The following is a 17,652-nucleotide window of genomic DNA, read 5'->3' as shown; positions in this document are numbered from 1 at the left end:
TATTTAAAATAAACACAAAGTTGTGGAAATCAAAATATATCAATGGATTGCAATTTGCGACGTTAATATACCAATTTAAGATTATTGAAGTAACAACTAACAAAAGGAAAGGGTCCTTGGCTAATCATCACTTTATGGGTGAAGTAACTGTTTTGTAATATACTGTGTAAGACAGCCTACAATAGGTCACTTTCACATCAGGGAATAGCGTTGTAATTTAGCCAAACACTACTAAATGCTACTTATTACACTGATAGAAATCTGCCCAAACAGAATGATATAAGAACTAATGAATGAATGAAAAAAGCAAAACTTGCTTTCCAAAATGGGAAAAGGTGAGTATAAATCTATCAAAAAGTAAGAGTGGATCCAATATTATCAGTATATGATTGTGTCACAAACTAAACAGAAATGCCCATGCTGACACACAGAATAATAAAGTATCAGAGGAAAGCTTAACCATGCACAACAACATAGTTTAACTGCGATGGAAGGTGTTTATCAATAGTTAACCTTGAAACCAGAATAAAATGATTTTATATTAAACCAATTGCAAGAGTTTGCAAACCATTTCCCAGTATATATATTATATACAGTGTAAAGCACTACTAAGGAAAGAAGCATCAAGGAATAACCTTTACAAATGCATTCAAGAGCAGCAGAAACAGAGCACGATTATTATGTAAAACATTCTGATACACTCACAGCAACTCTGCCCATTGTTATTCGAGTCTCCTGCAATGTCTGGACAGTCATGAAGAGATATCCCATCATTGTTTGAGTAACGAAAAACAACAAGGGAATGACAACATACATCACAGTGGCCTTGAGCGACCCCGGTCCAAGCACAAGAGCAGCCGTTACAACAACTACGAAGTACATTATCCGAGGGCCCACAACCCAGTTACAAGCCGTAATTGCCGACAGGATCTTTTTCTTCCAGATCAGTGCTATCTCTCTTCTGCAATGCAAACAATTAATGAAAATATTCGGTAGTGTAATATCGAAACTATTGCACAGTCGGCTGATACAACTGCTTATCAATTCAACAATTGTTTTAGCCAGAGTTATGGGACTTATAAAACTGCACTATAGTCATTTTTCTTACCATTTTTACCATTGAAAAATGTAAAAACACTTCATGTGAATATCTGTAATGATTTTCATGTTCAGTGACCATGTCTGCTATAGCAAGTAAGATTGACAACTATCAAAGCTTATTCAGACAATAATCATACACTTTCATCACCAAACAAGAGCTGTCAAAGTATGTGATGAATGCCCCCGAATGTGACATTGACATATGAACAAGGTCAGTACATGAAAAGTTGATCTTGCCTTGACATGTCAAATACATATATGGGAAGTTATTTTAAATTGCATCTGAACATAAAAAATACCACCCATACTTGGCAACCTACACTCTTATGTCCTTATATTTAGCATTCCATTGTGAATAAACACTAAGAGTATCTTTCACCTTAGAGGTGCATGTGACACGTCGTCTTGGTATACGTCAAACACATGTGGCAAGTTATTTTAAAACCTGTCCATACAAGAAAAAGTTACAGCCCGAAAATGACAACATATACTGTATGTCCTTATATGCAGCATTCAATTCAATGAATAAACACCTAAGTGTGACGTTTACCTTAGAAGTAAGGTAACGGGTCTTGCACGCGACAGGTCGTCTTTGTATGTCAAACACATGTGGCAAGTCATTTTAAAATTTATCCATACAAGAGAAAGTAACAGCCCGGACACAAAAACCTATACTCTATGTCCTTATATATGCAGCATTCCATGGTGAATTAACACTAAGTGTGACCTTGACCTTAGAGATATGGACACGGGTCATGCATGCGACACATCGTCTTGATATGTCAACACATGTGGCCAGCTATTTTAAAATATGTCCATACAAGAGAAAGTTACAGCCCGGACAAGACAACCTATACTCTATGTGCTTATATGCAGCATTCCATGGTGAATAAACATTAAGTGTGATCTTGACCTTAGAGATAGGAACATGGGTCTTGCATGCAACACGCCGTCTTGGTATGTCAAACACATGTGGCAAGTTATTTTAAAATCTGTCCATACAAGGGAAAGTTACAGCCCGGACACGATTTATTGAGCCGGACGCACGGAAGGACGGTGCGATTTTAATATGCCCACCTTTGGGGGCATAAAAAATCAAACAAAAAATTGCTTCGTAAATAACAATTTCAGTTATATCCATTATAACAGATCAAATATTAATAATACACTCAGTAATACACTTCCATCTAAAAAGGTATCCGTAATGCGCTTTCATCACAAGAAATATTATATTCTTTATTCCAACTATTTATCCCTCATACTTTCATCACAAAATATTGTATCACAAAAGATATCAGCTGTTACAAACTTGCATGAAAAGATCTTTCAATAATATCCTGCCTCCATCAGAAGAGATCTCGGTCATACACTTCAAAAACAAGATATATCGTTAATATGCCTCTATCAAAAGAGATCCCGGTTATTATACTTCCATGACAAGATATATCGTTAATATGCCTCTATCAAAAGAGATCCCGGTCATTATACTTCCATGACAAGATATTTCGTTAATATGCCTCTATCAAAAGAGATCCCGGTCATTATACTTCCATGACAAGATATATCGTTAATATGCCTCTATCAAAAGAGATGCCGGTCATTATACTTCCATGACAAGATATATCGTTAATATGCCTCTATCAAAAGAGATCCCGGTCATTATACTTCCATGACAAGATATATCGTTAATATGCTTCTATCAAAAGAGATCCCGTCATTATACTTCCATGACAAGATATATCGTTAATATGTTTCTATCAAAAGAGATCCCGGTCATTATACTTCCATGACAAGATATATCGTTAATATGCCTCTATCAAAAGAGATCCCATCATTATACTTCCATGACAAGATATATCGTTAATATGTTTCTATCAAAAGAGATCCCGGTCATTATACTTCCATGACAATATATATCGTTAATATGTTTCTATCAAAAGAGATCCCGGTCATTATACTTCCATGACAAGATATATCGTTAATATGCCTCTATCAAAAGAGATCCCATCATTATACTTCCATGACAAGATATATCGTTAATATGTTTCTATCAAAAGAGATCCCGGTCATTATACTTCCATGACAAGATATATCGTTAATATGTTTCTATCAAAAGAGATCCCGGTCATTATACTTCCATGACAATATATATCGTTAATATGCCTCTATCAAAAGAGATCTTGGTCATACACTTCCATGACAAGATATATCGATAATTATTTCTTTTATCTATTTCTAGATTTCTAATTTCTGGTGTATAAATGGAATTTGGGACTAAAAGTGAATAATTATCATTAAATGCGATTTGGGACTAAAAGTGAATAATTATCATTAAATGCGATTTGGGACTAAAAGTGAATAATTATCATTAAATGCGATTTGGGACTAAAAGTGAATAATTATCATTAAATGCGATTTGGGACTAAAAGTGAATAAAGGCAATTAAGTGCATTTTTCTGCATAAAAGGGTATTGTATTTGGGACTTTTATATATATATGTCATGCAGTATTTCCCCCCAGGGCCATTTAGGGTGACAGTACCAAACGGACACACCTTCAGCAGAGCTGTAATCCCAATATGCCTTGATTGGTCCAACATGCTTAACCCCAGCACGGGCAATATGTCAAACAAAATATGCAATAATCTGATCTTAAATCTGCCTTTGGGAAGGCTGTACCATTAAATATGTGCAAACTTGGAAACAAAATGTTTGGAATTAAATGTAAAATGTTTGAATTATTGAAATCAAAGAATGTAGATGTTATAAGTTTGGTGAATGATTTCTTTTTCATGATTTTTTTTCACCCTTTTTTATGAATTTTAAACAATCTTATAAAAATCAAGAACCGATAAAATCTTATAAAAATCAAGAACCGAGCAGCTGTTAATCTTCCCAAAGACTGGCCATTCGTCTACAAAAGGTCAAAATGAAAAACTCTACATTTAGGTCTTCAAGATTTTTTTTTCTCAAAGAAAATTTGTTTATAAGTCAGTGGCCTCCAATAAACTAGGCCACCACATCTCTGGTGACAACAAACATCAGCCACCACATCTCCGACAACGTTCATCGGCCACTACATCTCCCGTGACAATGAACATCGGCCACCACATCACCGGTAACGCCAACTTAGCAACTGTAAACTGGGAAAGACAAAAGCTGGAAGTATTGACGCTTTCCTGGTTCAATGGATCATCACAATAGATGATAAATTCAATTCAAAGCGGGTTGCTTGAAGACCTTGAGGAGGTTGACTGTGATAGGAACCCGTTTTGGAACAGGTCGTTGCACCTTTCAGGGCAGAATCAAGGACATCACTGTCATCACTACTGTCAGACTTCTGACCCCTGCATCTACTGCAGACTGTAAAAGTGGCTTCTAGACTTAAATAGAATCATACAAAGGGTGGAGAGTCAGCGTCCCCCCTGGTCGACTAAGTCTGACATCCCTTATATATATCCTGGGGGAAACACCAGTAAAAGGTGTAAAGGTGTATGATGCATGGAATATAAATATAGTGCATGGACAGAACAATAAAGCTGTCAGTGGTCTAGCCGCTAGTGGAAATCCAGGTTAACGTAGTTATGTGGGACAAATCTTGTAATTATTCTTTTTATTATTTCTTCTATATATACCTGAATCCTTACGAAGCTGACGTGGACAGCAATTGAATTTTTTACACCAGCTAGCATAAATCTCAGTATGACTTTCCTTATGTCATTAAATATTGCTATCACGACATATATAGATCGTGCACGTAACGGTTCCCTGGTGGCTACGAGCAAGACTACCACAGCAAACACGCACAGATGTCGACCACTGACAGTCACCGTTTCCCACCACGAAAATAAATATGATAGCTTCCTCAGTATTTGTATCTCGTTCCTAAAATATGCAGTACTAAAGATAAGCATTTCTGTAAACCTATTACACAATATAAAGCCTGTCAACAAACTGTACGAACATCCCTTATATTTTGGGCATTCTATACATGATATACTGCCAGCATTTGATTGGCCACTGATTACCTCACACTCTGATAGTGTCTGTCACTGTCAGTGTAAATTCTGGAAGAAATGGACTTTTGAAATCCCTTCCAAGACCATTTTTTTCAATTTCAAGGTCTTTCCTTTTTTAATGTAATGTCTAGCAAAAAAAACAACTTTACAAATAAAAAGCAATCTGAAATTAAAGATATAAATTTCAGGACTTATTCGCCATCCCTCATTAAATATGGTTAGAAACATGCAGAGGCAGCATTCATTAATCACAACACACAAGCACAACAGCCATTTGCCATTTTCACAAATGAATATATTTTTGCTGAAACAAGAAAACATGACCTTATTTCCTAAAAAGAAGTATTTTTTGTTTATTGATATATAATATCTTCAAATTATTAAACAGATTGTTAGAGCTTTTACCCAATTTTCCTCACCATTGTTTCTCTTGGTGTTACCTATTCTGCAATATTTTTTTAAGTAAATACCTAATTAGTAATTTCAGATATAGGGAAAGCAACCCACAAATAAGCTTTATTACCGGTGATACAATATCATTTTGGTGTCAAATTAACGGTAATTGCTTGCTGGATTTACAGCTAAAATGTCCAATAAATGACAAAAAAATACATAAAGTAATACCAGTTAGTATATAATCTTACAATTGAAAGTGGGCGTGAATTATGAACGATTTTCAACCTTTTAAGGCCATAAAAGCTTGTTTGCTACATAGATTAACGTACAGTTTTTGCATTTCTTTTTCTGCACATATAAGAAATCCTTTCGATTATACCAAAATAACATGTGGTCATAAGGCATCCCAAATTCATTTATTTGTGGGTCTGATACTTAATTGAAAAAGATCATACAATGATGATCGTTTCCTAATTGGTTGTTATCAATATAGTATTATATTGATACAGGCAAGCAGATGCAGAGGGGGTCATACAATACACCAAATATGCCATTTAAGACTTAGATATAACCTAAATTGTTCTTGGATGAGGACACCAAACTCACCACATTACATTAAACACCTATATATTTTAGGTTTCGGAAGAGAGGGAGTCCGCTCTAAGTTGCGCTTGGTTTTGGAGGAGAGAGTGTACGCACTATGTTATACCCACTCTAACATCAAATCATGGCTTGACCCCTCGCTGGTATTAGCCACATGAAGCATCTTAATGTAAGCAGAAACTTGATCTGTGATTTCAACATTTTTCAGTCTGACAATATCAATTTGTAAATAATATTTCCTTTATCCAGAAGCTCTGCGACAGAAGAAAGCACAAGATGACTGGATAGATATTTTGTGTCTGTAAGCTTAAACTATCATGACATTGTATTAAAAGCGTTAATGTGATTATACAGTTAAAAATCAAAACAGTCATTGAATTCTGCTCTAAAAAAATTAAGGGAAATCTAAGGTGGGGTCTAATTCGATATAATACTTTTCCTTACTTTTAGTCACCCCTCAGCTATTGGTCTACTGATATCACGTTACACTCAGACTAGACTCTTAAACTGATAAGTTTATAATCTACATGGTTATTGAGTACTGACCCTAATGTGGGCATGATCTGCCCTACCTATTTTGGTGAAAAAATGATAAGTGTAAAACACTTTATCAACTTGAAAAAAATGTACATCCTGTTTACTTATGACTAATATTCATATGGTATGTCTATGTTGTGTGTATGAATGCTTTGAGTTTTATTCTATTAGAAACATTTTAATAGAAAGTGATATTATTAATTGAAAACAAACCACTATCAAAAAGTAAAAAAGTTAAAAGACTTGTACAGTAACTGAAACTGCTGTTAGAAGCAAATTTTAAATAAAATGTACATTCTTTCCAACCAATTTTTTTAATGAACATTCTGTCAGGCCGTAATAGCAAGGGAATATGAAAATAATTTTCAAATTGTTTGTCCAATGACACGGTTTTTATCAAATTGTCACTCATTTCTATGGATGAAAACTATTTAAAACGATAGAGAATTGTTTTCAACAGAATTCCAAGCCATTTGGAATTCCTACACATCTTATGTTGGTGAATGGTTTTTCAATGTGCTCAAATTGGATTATTTTATTTATTATTATGAAAGTACATCAAACATTAATAGAAAGATATTAATAAAGCAGAAAGAAGTAGATACAAGCCTCAGGCCATATTTTTTTAATAGCTTTAATAACTAACACTTTTGCCAGAATGAGGTATTTTATTTCAAGTTTTAAAATCTTTATGAGCAAAAGAACTTTTATTTGAACTCTTACTGACAATTAACACATGTTATTAATTATCTTTGGGGCCATTCCAATAAAGATCTTAAGTTTTTAACTGAAATAACTTTAGGCTACATATTTAAGAGATTTGAACATTAGCCAGTAATGAAACAAGAGTGCCAACTGTCAAAAATATGCCTGTCCTGATTTTAGGACACCAAGTTTGGTGATAATAAGTTATATGTAAAGCCAAATTCAGTGAGAGGACACCATAAACAATGTGTTTGCAAATTCAAGGATCATATGGAGTGAATGGGTGACATGGCTGGTTATGCACCAGGCAATTGTAACCACGGCCCCCCAGGTATGTGGACTTTCCATTCTGCCAAGCCCGGGTAAAATCCCTGCCATGCGAAGACAAACTGCTGGTACAATTCCCGCCAATTGCCCCCGGAACCCAGGGACCCTAGGTAAGGCCTATCCCCCACTATTTTTTGCACAAAGACAAAACCATCGCATTCACCCAGTACTGCGGGGCCACCTGGAAGGTAAGAACACAGCCTATTTCCCCGGCTATCCCCGGTATACCTCCAGACCTGGAGGGGCCCATGGTTACAATTCACTGGTGCATTATCAAATCTGACTATGATATTCTGCTCATTCAAATTTTGACCAAAATTGTTGATGATTGTAAAAAGACTTCTAAAATATTGACCCTACAAGACCAATTTTAGGTTATTTACATAATTAAAGGGCAATTACACTTCAGTGATTAAAGCTATACAGCTGTTTAACAAACTTGTCCAAGACATTATTCCCTTACACATTCTGACCATATTTTAAAAGCTTTTAAAGTAACTGAACTGACAAGACCAGCTTTAGGTAATTTCTGAATGACTCTTATGCTGTGATGAGTTATCAAATTTGTCTGATATATTATGCCCATACACATTCTGACATTAATTTTGTGATGATTGGACAAAGGCTTCTTATGATATTGATCAGACAAGACCGATTTGAGGTAACTTCTATATAAAAGGGTGATAACTCTTGATTGGACAAAGGCTTCTTATGATATTGATCAGACAAGACCGATTTGAGGTAATTTCTATATAAAAGGGCGATAACTCTTGATTGGACAAAGGCTTCTTATGATATTGATCAGACAAGACCGATTTGAGGTAATTTCTATATAAAAGGGCAATAACTCTTGATTGGACAAAGGCTTTTAAAGTTAGTGAGCAATCAATATATTGGACGCTGCCCAGCCGTCGTAGGTTAAACTATAATGCAACCGCGTTTTTTTAAAACAGGTGTACAATAAGACAATGTTATGCCGTTTGTAATGGTTATTCAGATTTAAGATTATGGAAGTTATGACTAAAATCCTTTATTGAAATGGCCCCTTAACTTCTAATCCCATAAGATATGAGCAATTCCCTTTGCACAGTCTTGTCAGCATGTTTGTATGATTCTTATGTACATTGGTCAACACAAACTGTCAAATAAAACCAGGTTCGCACTGATCTTATAACTTCTGTGCCTTTAACTTGTATTGAGCCATAGAAAGACTGGAGAAAGTATTGTGAGCAGGGGCTGTATTCAATTAAATTTTTATACAGGTGGCCAATTAATTTTACAGTCCAATCATAGCACTCAGATTCTATTATTAAATCTAAGTAAGGTCTAAGTTGGTTGTTGAATACAGCCCCTGGTGTTGGTTAGTCGTACCACAAAACCACAACAAAGAGTAAACTATCACAGCGAACAAACAAAAGAAAAGAACTGCATGCAAATATATACGGACAGCAAGGCAAATACTAGACAAACCTTGATTCTTTCAAATGTGACTCTCGTATCAGTTATGAACGTTACAGCAAAGGGCATAAAGAGTACGCATGCTAGACGAACTGCTGAAAACAGCCCGATAGCAACGAACACCTTCTCAGACGTAATCACGCCTCCCGTAGAGATGTACGCGAGAAAGACTACAAATATGATCAGTTTTGCTGATACAAAGAAAGGGCCCAGTATAAAACCCCTTAAGTAGCCAAGAAGTTTGACCTTTTCAGCCTCCTGCCTGCAAAACATTGAAGAGCACAAACGGAAAGTTAATTCTAGAGCTAAAACTAGATTGTTTATTTTACCTCATCTTACTGCATATTTTAGTTTGTAGATAAATTACATTGTTTTAAGTCTTGAGAAATCTGCCCATAAGGCTGACAGCAAAGTAACTTATGTTAGAAATTAAAAATATATCTTTTAAATCAAGGATTTTTTGGTTTAGGCGAACCACGATGAATTAAGAGAGTAGCAGGCATTGAAAGTAATTCTGCAATTTACATTGAGAATAAAGGTAAAACTTCACATGCCCTGTTGCAATATGATCTGTGTTTTGAAGGAAAAAAAATAAATGTATCTCAGTATTGAAAAGCAATTTAAGCACAAATAGCAAAGTATGGTAACATGAAAATATTTTATGATTTTATGATTAAAGTTTATTCTTGTTCAAACCGCTTAGTCAACAGAATTGAAACGATCATCTGATAATTTACTCTACACACTGACCTAACCTGTCCAGATAACTCTTCCTTCCTCTACACACTGACCTAACCTGTCCAGATATCTCTTCCTCACTCTACACACTGGGCTAACCTGTCCAGATAACTCTTCCTTACTCTACACACTGACCTAACCTGTCCAGATATCTCTTCCTCACTCTACACACTGGGCTAACCTGTCCAGATCACTCTTCCTTACTCTACACACTGACCTAACCTGTCCAGATATCTCTTCCTCACTCTACACACTGGGCTAACCTGTCCAGATCACTCTTCTTTACTCTACACACTGACCTAACCTGTCCAGATATCTCTTCCTCACTCTACACACTGGGCTAACCTGTCCAGATCACTCTTCCTTACTCTACACACTGACCTAACCTGTCCAGATATCTCTTCCTCACTCTACACACTGGGCTAACCTGTCCAGATAACTCTTCCTTACTCTACACACTGACCTAACCTGTCCAGATATCTCTTCCTCACTCTACACACTGGGCTAACCTGTCCAGATCACTCTTCCTTACTCTACACACTGACCTAACCTGTCCAGATATCTCTTCCTCACTCTACACACTGGGCTAACCTGTCCAGATAACTCTTCTTCACTCTACACACTAAGCTAACCTGTCCAGACAACTCTTCCTTACTCTACACACTGGGCCTTCCTCACTCTACACACTGGGCTAACCTGTCCAGATAACTCTTCTTTACTCTACACACTCAGCTAACCTGTCCAGATAACTCTTCTTTACTCTACACACTGAGCTAACCTGTCTAGATAACTCTTCCTTTCTCTACACACTAAGCTAATCTGTCTTTATAGTGTGTGCATGTTCTACTAACTGGCACAATCAACTCTCTATAACCAGCACAAGTTATTACCCTGACATAGCCATTGGACATTTCTCAAAAATAACAAACATCCCATTATTAACTCATATACCTTAAAACCTTTAGCTGCCTCTACACGATCCTGCTGCATAGAGCCAATATAGCCATTTTTCTTATATTTTGTGTATCTTAATTGATTTGTTTACAAATTATGTTAGGATTATTCATATTGTCTATGGTATTAAAGGGCTTGGTTCACGAAAGTACATGAATGGCACCGGTTTTCACCATATTGTAAATTTCCCATCCCAGCATCATTTTCACTGTTTTTACAAAGAATAATTATCATGTGTTCTTGCAATATATATATTTTTTAAAAATATTGTGTTTTTGCGTTAATAATTTCAGCCTAAAGAAACCATACTTTTACCAAAATGGTCGTTTTTGTGCCGTGTTTGTGCCGTTTTTTTAGATTTTGAATGTGGCGGCATTTCTCACCAGTCATAATATTTTTACAACAACCTCTGCCCTACACCCCAAATGCAATATGAAAAGTTCGTAACTGGTGAATGCTGCCGCCACATTAAAAAAAAAGAAAATTATCGCATCCGTTGGTCGATTTTAACTTTTTCTGGAGGGCAAATCAGGCATGTGGAATTGTTATGCTTTTGAATTGTTTGCAGTTTTCCACGCATGTGCTGTATATTTGAAATAAACATATATTATATTGTCAAAGAAATGATACTTAAACAGTTAAGAAAACAACATCAACGAAAAAACACTCTCCCGACATATGACGATTCCATAGCATATTTTATTTCCCACTATTTTTCTTTGCGGTAAAAAGAAAAAAGCGTCTGTTAGCAGCTTTCAATGTCACAACGATGTAAATAAAGTAGACACTTCGTTTATAAGGTAATATTTTAAACACCTTAATGAAATACTTCTATAACATACATTCAACCTACTGGCCTTTTGATTTTGCTCCATAAATTGTTAAATGTGCCTTTTTTAAACGAATAAATATATAAGTACGCCTGTTGCTGTGTGCTATTAATAACACGAGTTATTTTGTTCGCACGAGGTGATCATATTTTTAATTATTTAAACTTTACATGTATTGAAAATGTACAAATATGATTATTACAACATTAAATATATATTTTGAAATTAATAACACTTGATTGCTGATTAAGTTACGTTTTTAATCTAATTTAAGGATCTGATAAACTCTACTTGGTACCAAAGTGGTATTGGTGTAATGGATAGAGCGCCTGACTTCAAAGTCGGTGTACGGTGGTTCGAGTCTCACCAGGGTAATTTTTTTTTTTTAATTCTTCACTTGTAAAACATTTTTAATTTTAATATCGTTAATGATCAAGGGGAATCATTCATTGTTATTAGTATTATTGTTATTTTTACAATAGGAGTGAAACAGATAATTAAAAACAATTTAAAAAAATAATAATTTTTTGCTGTTTTTATTGCATGATAAAATATACATTCATCCGTAATATTTCAGATGCCAGGAGTACGGCTTCCATTCCAGTGTGTTGTATGTAAAACACGGACAAATCCAAAAAATAGACGTAAAATAAATTCAGAACTTAAGCAACTGATACTTAAGCGCCTGCCAATTGAATTGAAGGACACTGATGTACTCTGCAACAAATGCCGTATAAAGCACTTTTACAAGCTATCACCTGTTGAAAATTTCGATAATAAACTCATTGACCAAAGTGACAATGAGGAATATCAACCTCCAGTATCAAAGAAAACCTCATTTGCTAGCCCTCCATCCGTTAGACTGAATATCCCCTCAACACCCAAATCTCATTCACGGTGCTTTATTTGTAAGAGACCTGGACCCAAGCTTATAGTTGTGCCATCAGAGGCAAGATTCACAGCTTTTGTTCAGCGGAATGTAATCATCAAAAGTGGCACAAGATGCTGTCCGGTCCACATGGATGAATCCCAAATAAAAGATGAAGCCCTCCAATCTGTCAAGGCATCTGAATCTGCATTTGTAAACCGTGCAACTGTGTTGGAACTATTGAACAAGTTGAGGGCATCATGTAACAAGACCCAAAAACGATTTGACTTCAACACGCTGAACAATGAGGAATATGTTGATCTCACCGGACTTAACAAGGAGGCCATTCGGGATATTTGTGCTGGTGTGGAGGGACATATCCGTAACACCCCTGTCAGAGATATTCTCACAACAGTCGGAATTTTTTTCTTTAAATTAAAATCAGGACTTTCAAATACTATTCTGTCAATTATATTTGGTATTTCCAAATCAAGTGTTCGAAGAGCAATCGCTACAACAAGACAAACTTTAAAGGAAAACTTTGTACCTCTCAATTTAGGATTTAACCATATTTCAAGGCAAAAAGTAATTAATCAACACACACGCCAACTCGCCCGATCGTTGTTTGTTGATGAAGCTGGAGACAGTTCACGTCTGATTTTAGTGTTGGATGGAACATACATATATATCCAAAAAAGCCAAAACCATCATTTCCAACGCAGGTCATACAGCATGCACAAGGGGAGGCCACTTGTTAAGCCAATGGTGATTGTAACAACAAGTGGCCATTACATGTCTGTACTTGGCCCTTACCTGTCTGATGGAAAGAACAATGATGCAAAAATCCTCAACCATATCATCAATACAAACGTTGAGGATATCAAATCGTATGTCCATCCTGGTGACATATTTGTGGTGGACAGAGGGTTTAGGGATTCCCTGCAGCTATTAGAGGTAGGGCAGATGTATCAACATATTTATCAATAGTTTTCATTATGATATTTTGTTTAAAAAGATATATCTATAGGAAAGAAAAAAAAAGTGATTTGCCCTTTGAATCTATGATTTCCATTTCATATAATGAGCAGCAAAAGTTTATATTTCTTTAATAATATAAATAATCAATATAATGTTTATTAAACATACATATCTTTTTTTAGGATCTGGGAATACAGTCAAAGATGCCTTCATTTTTGCCAAAAGGCGAGACCCAGTTCCAAACCGAGGTCGCCAACACTAGCAGGCTTGTCACGAAGGTATCAATCTTCTTTTATTATTTCAGGATCCAAATTCATTGCACATGCTTTATAATCGTAAGTAAGGTCCAAGTCCAGCACCATAATGACACTTCTAATAAATATGGTATGATATATATTAAAGCTGCACTCTTACAGATTGACCGTTTTGACAACTTCTTTTTTATTTATTTTTTATTTTCTTTTAATTGAGCCAATTTTTGAGTTAATGTCGCGAAAGTAGAGATATGATACTGCTGACAAAAAATCAGATCCCAGTTTTTCATATTTAAGTTTGAAAAATGAGGTTAAAAACTTTACTAAAGCTTTAAAAAAAAAATCCGCTTTCCAAACAATTGAGATCTGTTACATTGTAAGTTATATGGCCCAATTGAAGGCATTCATGCCAAAATCAGCTGATTCTGAGACAATAATTTAAAAAAAACTTATTAATCTGTGAAGGTGCAGCTTTAAAGCTGCACCCTCACAGATAAACCAGTCAGTCATCGCCTTGTTGACAAAATGTTCTCATATTAAATGTTTTTAAAGGGACTATACACCAGATTGGCACCAAAAAAAGTTTTTTCAGTATCGAATCTCAGGACAATTATTTAATGAAATGTTGCACTCTTTGATATCATAATTGTAAAAAAATAATAAACAAAATGTAAAAAAAAAATTGAGTCGGACACCGGGTTCGAACCTGGGTCGCCAAAATTGCAGTCCAGTGTTGTATCCACTGTGCTACGAATGTTTACGCTATATGGTTTGAATATTTAAGACATATACCTAACTTGGTAATATCACGTGATAACATAGAAGAGCCAATCACGCATAAGAGAGGAATTCTACTAGGTAGACATACCTAATAAACTTTTTTAATGGAAAAATACGAAAAAACTGTTAGTTTTAATGCATTGTACACATCAATACCAAGTTTAAGTCAGTTTTCGACAATTTTCTTTTTATTTCGCTATTTCATCATACAGTGTATAGCCCTTTTAAAAACATACTTTTAAACTTCAGATCAGATGGGTGGTTGAGTCTGCCAACGCACGGCTCAAGAGATGGAAATACTTAGACAGAGTATTACCTAACAGCCAGGTTCCATTTATTGGCGACTTTGTGCAAATAATTTGTGCCGTTTGCAACAAATATCTTCCGCCACTTTCATCTTCATGCTCTGATGATGACAGACTCGCGCAACATATGCTGCAGTTAGCAACTCAAGAGAACTCTCTGAAAACTGAGATTGAGGAGAGCAATCTCGACAAAAGTCGAGCCGTGTGGGTTCCAGTTTCTGACACTGATCTTGAAGACTTCCCTCGTCTCACTGAGGACATACTACGGACCCTCACATGTGGTGTCTATCAGTTGAAGCTTTGCCCTGGATACATCCAAGAACACATTGAGGGCGATGAAGACATTTGTGTACACAAAGAAAGAAGTGGGCTAATTCGTGTGCGTTTACAAAGTCGTCATGTCTCGGCGAAACAATACAATCTTTGGATTAAATTCAACAATTATGAAATTCTTGGTTGGTATTGCAAATGTAGATCTGGTTCAAGGATAGTTGGAATGTGTGCACACTGTGCAGCAGTGATTTGGTACTTGGGTTATGGAAAGCACAGATTTTTGGGTGCTCTTGGTGTTCGTGACTGGAGTGAATATGTTGATGATGCTAGTGTTGTTCCACCAACAGTTGATAGTTCAGACTCGGACAGCGATTAAATGGCGCAGCATTTAAACAGCCAACAAACATATGCTAATGTTCTTTTGAAGGATAAACTTTATGACATAGTGTTCATGTTTCAACAGTTGTTATTTTGCATCAGAAATGCTTAATGGTAATTTATATGAATAGACTATACAAAGTCCATATTGGGAATTGTTAAGTTGTTTTTATGTCCAGTTAGCTTGTCATTTTTAATGAATTAGAACTTTAAAATATGTTTTCTCTAAAAGGTACTCTAAATATTCATTACCAATATAATTCAAATGCTTTAATTTGTTGTTTATATAATTATATTTACACAGAGTAAAATGAAAACTATGAAACAAATTTTTAAAACATGTATTACAACAGCTTTTGTCATACTCACAAAAATCCATATATGAACTGTAAATTCATATTGTTCCATTGTTACCATAGCAACCATCATACAGCTATGTTGAAAATGACATGAAATATTATCACTTTATCTGAAGTAACAATTTATAATATATCAATGCAAAATATCAATATAAAATTACATATTTGATTAATTTAACATATATAAAGAATGATTTTACTGCAATTGTATCCATGGTAACATCCTAATTCTTAATTGAATTAAGTACAGAAATCAGGTATATAACATTTTTTTATATATGTTGCAATAATGCTTTAGAAGTAAAATATATCATCATTCATGTTCAGGGTATTGTCATTTATATATTTTAACTGGAAAATACCCATTGATTGATATGTTGCCATGGCAACCAAAATGTTGATAGAATCATCATATTACATTTCATTCTTTAACTGCCATTGGTTGTTCTACCAAAATTCACGGGAATCAAGCACATTACAGATGGGGCCATTTTTTACCTTTCGTGAACCAAGCCCTTTATGTAATTAAGTAATCATCTCATATATGCATTGATCTGAACGATTAAGGATTGATTCTTATTTTTCAATACAAAGGCTTGACCGTGATTTTGCAAACTCATGAAACTGCAAGCAGTCCAGGGAAATTTGAAAAAAAAAAACGGCCAAAATGTCATACTGCATGAACACACACAAAATAAGAATCAATCCTTATATTTATATTTTTCTCCTTTCATTAAATTATTTTTTTGTATAAATTTATTTTGCATTCATCAAGAAAATGATCCAGATTTTCAATTGTGTTTTACATATGCATGACCATGGTCTTTCTTGAGACACTCCACCTAAGAGGACAAAATAGATTGACTGGTTCATGCAAAATAATGCAAATTTTATTCTACAGAAAATTAAGAGGGAATGCAACTTTAACCATAATAATATGTTCATACCTTTCAAGTTATATTTGAGATGTCTTGGCCATAAACTAACCATGTTTGTAAATGGCTGTAGGCACCTACACTGATTGTCAATAAACTCTAGAGTGATATTACAAGTGATGGTAGTTATAGGAATACTTATCAAACCCCAAAGTTCGCTTACATAGAAGGTTAAACCAAACCAGAAAATCCTTGTAATCACATATAGTGTAATAGTATAATTTAACCATTCCATTTTACTGATATACAATATCACAGATGGGCAAACAGACTTAACAATACTGTAAAACTTTAAAAGTTATTCAAGATGTTTTCACATTTGGAGATGCCATATCAAATCACAAAGTTACGTTGTGTATAATTTAGGGATGTGATAAGTATTGCATATTTGCACAATGTTAGTCAATGGTGTTCCCATAAAAAATAACATATATACATACAATATGTTCTTCAAACAGATTACCCATTCATATATTTCAACCAATTATTTTTTAGATACAATCAAACTGGATAAATTTGAGAATTTCTTCTAAGCCCCTTTGGATAGGTGAAATTGTGTTTTATTTCCAATATCAACAATTTAAAGGTGAATGCACATTAGTATCACTGGAAATGTTATCAGCAATTTCTAGAATATCTAAATAGTTTGGATTCTGAATATAAACTTTCTATATTTTCTCTCAGCATGCATGCACCATTGACAAATAAAATTATAACAATGTTACAAAACAGTGGGCCAATTTTTCAAACATCATCAAAGGTAACAAACTTGTTTATTGCTAAGATATGTACTACTGAATTTGTTGTCAAAAACATTGTTAGAAATACAGCATATCACAAATGTGTCTATGAAAG

At 34.8% G+C, this 17,652-nt stretch overlaps 1 protein-coding gene across 6 annotated transcripts in view; it reads right to left on the bottom strand.

Annotated features, from left to right (window-relative positions):
- The window catches only part of LOC128218899 (ATP-binding cassette sub-family C member 4-like), an 83,957-nt gene that overhangs the window by 46,901 nt on the left and 19,404 nt on the right, over positions 1-17,652 (bottom strand). For 2 of the 6 annotated variants that reach the window (XR_008258500.1, XM_052926659.1), the window contains exon 8: positions 706-961. The exons of 1 other annotated variant lie outside the window; for it this stretch is intronic. Coding sequence is in view for 4 of the 5 variants with exons in the window: in XM_052926659.1 (XP_052782619.1) it covers positions 706-961 (256 nt within the window). In the remaining variant the exon portion in view is untranslated. Of the gene's footprint in view, positions 1-705; positions 962-9,157; positions 9,408-17,652 lie in introns of all 6 variants that reach the window. 3 more of the 6 variants (XM_052926660.1, XM_052926661.1, XM_052926662.1) reach the window with 3 other exon arrangements.

The sequence above is a fragment of the Mya arenaria genome, chromosome 15 (assembly GCF_026914265.1).
Source record: "Mya arenaria isolate MELC-2E11 chromosome 15, ASM2691426v1".
Taxonomy (NCBI): domain Eukaryota; kingdom Metazoa; phylum Mollusca; class Bivalvia; order Myida; family Myidae; genus Mya; species Mya arenaria.
This window is presented reverse-complemented; position numbering and strand designations above follow the sequence as displayed.